General features: G+C 34.3%; 1 protein-coding gene across 1 annotated transcript; it reads right to left on the bottom strand.

Annotated features, from left to right (window-relative positions):
• Positions 1–2,268: 2,268 nt before the first annotated feature.
• On the bottom strand, positions 2,269–4,043 carry LOC111368589 (F-box protein SKIP27-like). Its single transcript, XM_022989926.1, has 3 exons — positions 3,073–4,043; positions 2,822–2,896; positions 2,269–2,716 (listed from the first exon to the last, which is right to left on the bottom strand). Exons 1-3 carry the CDS (start codon positions 3,235–3,237, stop codon positions 2,525–2,527), a joined length of 432 nt encoding a protein of 143 aa, XP_022845694.1. The 5' UTR covers positions 3,238–4,043; the 3' UTR covers positions 2,269–2,524.
• Positions 4,044–4,479: the final 436 nt, after the last annotated feature.

Genomic DNA, 4,479 nt, shown 5'->3' with positions numbered 1-4,479 from the left:
TTTAATTTTGTGTACATACATGTCCTTTCCGTCCTTTTCTTTCGAATGTTCAATCATATATATGTATAAATGTAGAGGTGTTGATGAAGAGGAAAGGCAAGGGATAAAGAAGATGCTTGAATTGATATGTAAAAAGTAGATAGCTTTTTTGGGTTCTCTAACGTGGCTGGGATGGAAGGTTCAGCGAATCATATAATGTTATGTTTGTGGGGGGAAGAAGGATGCATCCAATTTGAATGAAACATTGTACAAAGATCAATATCTCACTGGCAATGGTACCTCTAAAATTCTTTCGAATTGTTATTACGAAAATTTGTTTTCCATCCTTAGGTGAATATATCTTGTTGGGAAAAAGATCCAAGATTTACATTTCAAGTAATGAACGTATATAGAACAAATAACATAAGAAGAAATTTGCGATACTATAATAATGCTCGAGTTTGTGTTTAAATAGTTTGAAATTATCTCACAAATTAGCACAATTTTAAAGTACGGAACATAAAAATAATAATAATAAGTCGTCCAATATCAAATCTCTTACAATGAATTTGAATCATCCTTCTTCAAAAGTTCTCAATAAGTTTTTCAATTTCATATTTTGCTTACAAAATAGAAAAACCTCAAATCTTCGAATTGACGCTGATATCACTTATTGATTTTTTAGTTCTTGCTTTGGATATTGTATGTATTTATTAGATTGTGACACAAATTACAACGTAAAAATCCTACAGTTCACATGAAATTAATTAAACATAGTATCAACTCAAACAATAAAAGAAACCATCAAATTTATTGCAATTGAAAAAGATTAAAGTCGAATGTAAATGTGCAACCACACACTTCTCTTCAAAACATCATTTAGCAAAGTCTTTTAACTAAGTCAATACGCGCAACTACTCCAATCATCCACAACATGTTAAATGCCATAACATAAAATTTTCAAACACTCACAAAACAAGTGACCTAAATTCACAATGGTGATTCAGTTTCCACCGTACACTTTCTAAATTCCTAATTCATAAGTCCCACCATACCAATAAAGATGCCAATCATGCAAGTCTTGAATATTTTTATTTCAATCTCACCCTTGTGAAGAAAAACTATGTGCAAAGAAAACCTACCCTACACTTTCTTTAAATTTACATATTTGTTCTCATGGGTCGTACTCAACACGGTCTGATTAGATGAACAAATTAACTTAAGATACGAATGATGTAAGAACTCAAGGGACTCAACATGTTTTTAACTTTTTTCGTCATACACATATCATGTTAAAGAAGTCAATAATACAAGTTTGAGTGATTTTTTTCCTCAATCCTTTATGGGGAAATATTAAGATCGAACACGTCATGTCCTGCTTTCTTGCTTTAAAGATGGAGGGAATGGAAATGGCAGTTGTTAGTTGTGGCAGACAAAAAACTTGTAACAAAACCAAGTTTCGCCATTCACTAAGCAAGTAGTTTTGCTCCTCCTTTGTTTAATTTTGTGTACATACATGTCCTTTCCGTCCTTTTCTGTCGAATGTTCAATCATATATATGTATAAATGTGGAGGTGTGGATGAAGAGGAAAGGCAAGGGGTAAAGAAGATGCTTGAATTGATATGTAAAAAGTAGATAGCTTTTTTGGGTTCTCTATACATTTTTGGGTTCTCTTAGATAATCTTGCAAATTATGTGCGTTGTTTCAAGTTACTTCATTCTCAATGGATTGGTTTGGTGTTGTTTTCAAAGATGATATGATCAAAGTTTCAGACGAGTTGGTGTCGGATTGTCGACTGATTTCTTGGGAAATCTTACAACATTTAGTGGCTGGTATCAGAACATGCTAGACCTAAGTCGTGAAGGACGTTGGGCGTTCACTTTTCTGGGAATTTTTATAGGTATTTTTTTGGCGTATTATTGAGCGTGTTTGGGATTTTAGCAAAGCACGAGTTCGACAATTACAGTACGGAAGCTCAGCTATCCTTGGCTTGTATAGTCGGACTTCTTGGCATCTGGATCAGGTGGTTCTTAGCTCGTTTTAATGGACGTGGTGGATCATTAAAATGGATTCCTTTTGGGACTCTCACTGCCAACATTCTTGCTGCTTGAATTATGGCTGCATTGGCAACACTAGAGAACGCAGTAAGATTCTACTCTGAGTGCATTTTGGGTATGTAATCCGAGACTCTAGCGGACAGTAAAATGCAAAGTCCACTTTCTTTTCTTTGTTAATATAATGTTTAATGGCGTCTAATTCACTTTCTTTTACTCTTTTTACATCCCAAATCAAAGAAAACATTCTGATACTGATAATTTAGTGCAGCATCAACACGAAGAATAGTCCAATATCAAAATTAAGACATTTGAACTTCCAAGCTATAGAGGAATATGTTATTAGATTCATTCAAATCAATCAGAAGATCTTTATCAAAACAGAGGGGTGATGTACTATTTCTGCAACAACTATAACATTGCATGCCTATACTATACATAACCCTCAATTTCATATCACTGTTTCCATTGCCATTAAATCTTTTCGTGGCTAATTGTCTTCGCTACCAGAAGCGAACAAGGCCACTGAGATGGCAGCTAGTTTCTTTGAACTCAACCGACACCTTGGAACCCTAGACTGCTTTGGAGCATTAGGATCCTTAACGTCATTGAACTCACGCATGTCCTCCACGTTCTGGAACCCAATGGTCTTCCTTGGAGTACTATACGCAACGTCCAGAGTCTGTTTATTCAAGCAAAAATCCCAAATTAATATTCAAACTCAAGTAAATCCCCAGGGGAAAAAAAATTAATTAAAATAAAAATCTTTAGGGCCATAAAATCTTACTGCATCTCTTATTGATTTTGATACTAAAACCAACCTCTTCAAATCCTCATGCTCGACTAAACACAATATCCTAATCTGCATAAAAAATACTCACCATTTTAGGAACACAATTTAACGAGACATTCTTATTACATTAACAACCATAATACTTTTACTAATCAACCATAAACAGTTATATATACTTAAAATTACCCATTTAAGCATAATTTTCTACAATACTGAAAGAACTGACTCAGAAAAAGGGTACTAACCAGAACGTGCTGAGGCAGGGCTTCAAGAACAGATTCATAGCACTGTCTCTTTGTCTGTGACAAAGCAACCCTTTGCCTCTCAAACGATGTACTCCTCACCAGTCCCACCCCATACCCTTCATTTGCTCTATTCACAATTGACTCACATTTCTTCCCCAACTCCATTTTTTTTTGCTATTCTCTCTCTGTACAAGAACAATCAGATTATCCAAAAAAAACCAGAACCCAAATTGAAATGTTCAAAAAATAGATTCCAACTAGCCAAAGACAGTCAAAAAATATATTTCACTTCCTATAAATCCTTTCCTGGCAGAAGTATATAATGATAATATATTAACGTATAACGTTCCAATATCATTAGAATGATAATATATTAATGTCCAACGTTCCAAAATCATTAGAGGCAGAGAGTAAATGGAGATTGATGTAACGCTTGTAGCGTAAAAGAAAACAAGAACCGACTTCCAAATATCTTCCATCTTTATGGTTTACTGTATATCACTCTCCTTTATATACAATCAAGTTTTCTCATTTAAAAATGGCTTTTTCAAAATTATTTTTCCTTTTTGGGTTTTTTAACAAGCAAGTATCATCAAAGGCTAAAAAAATCTGCTTCGAAAAGTATTTGAGATTTTCTAGAAATGACTTAAATTTTCCTATTTAAAAATGGAAAATATAGAATTTCTCTACCGTATTCATCAGTCTGGCGGATAGGATTGCCATATTCATCTGTCTGACGAATTTCTCTGCCGTATTCGTCCTTGTTCTGGGCCATTTCTTTCTCTTAATTTGCAACTCTAAAATCAAACATTGCACTGTCGAATATTTTCAATAGCAATTCAACTAGCTCTTCTAACTTAAGATTTTGTGCAGTATGCGACGGATCAGATTTGAGTTTATAAAGAAGAGAAAAGATTGTTGACTCGAATGGCAATGGCAGGAGAGGCTTACAAGTGTTTGCATGAAGTAATTCAACTGACACGTTAGGGCAAATTGTAATTTAGCATGGCAAAGTCCTATAACGACGTGTGTTTCTGTTGGCAATATGGATAAGATAAACAAATTGAAGGTTTAAAAATCATAATTTTAGTAATTTTTTTAGTTGAGTCAAATATGAGCCTTTTAATGTGTGGATAAGTTCATCCTTTGGCCCACACCCGTGATTAGAGGTGGAACCGCTAGTGGGCTTGCCTCGGTTGAACTCGTTTTGTGATGAGCCATTGATCGAATCAAACACATTTTTCATAGCTGGTTGGTTCTGGATTCATGGGCGGACTCATTTTTTGGACTTATTTCATGATCCCATGTTTTATTTAACTAAAAAAGTTGATAAAAATTTTAACAGTCATACTACATGTATAATCGAAGTTAATAACCACACACATGGAAGGGGATCCACAATGAATA

This window comes from Olea europaea, chromosome 19, assembly GCF_002742605.1.
Source record: "Olea europaea var. sylvestris chromosome 19, O_europaea_v1, whole genome shotgun sequence".
Taxonomy (NCBI): domain Eukaryota; kingdom Viridiplantae; phylum Streptophyta; class Magnoliopsida; order Lamiales; family Oleaceae; genus Olea; species Olea europaea.
The sequence above is the reverse complement of the archived record's forward strand: the minus strand, read 5'-3'. Positions and strand labels throughout refer to the sequence as shown.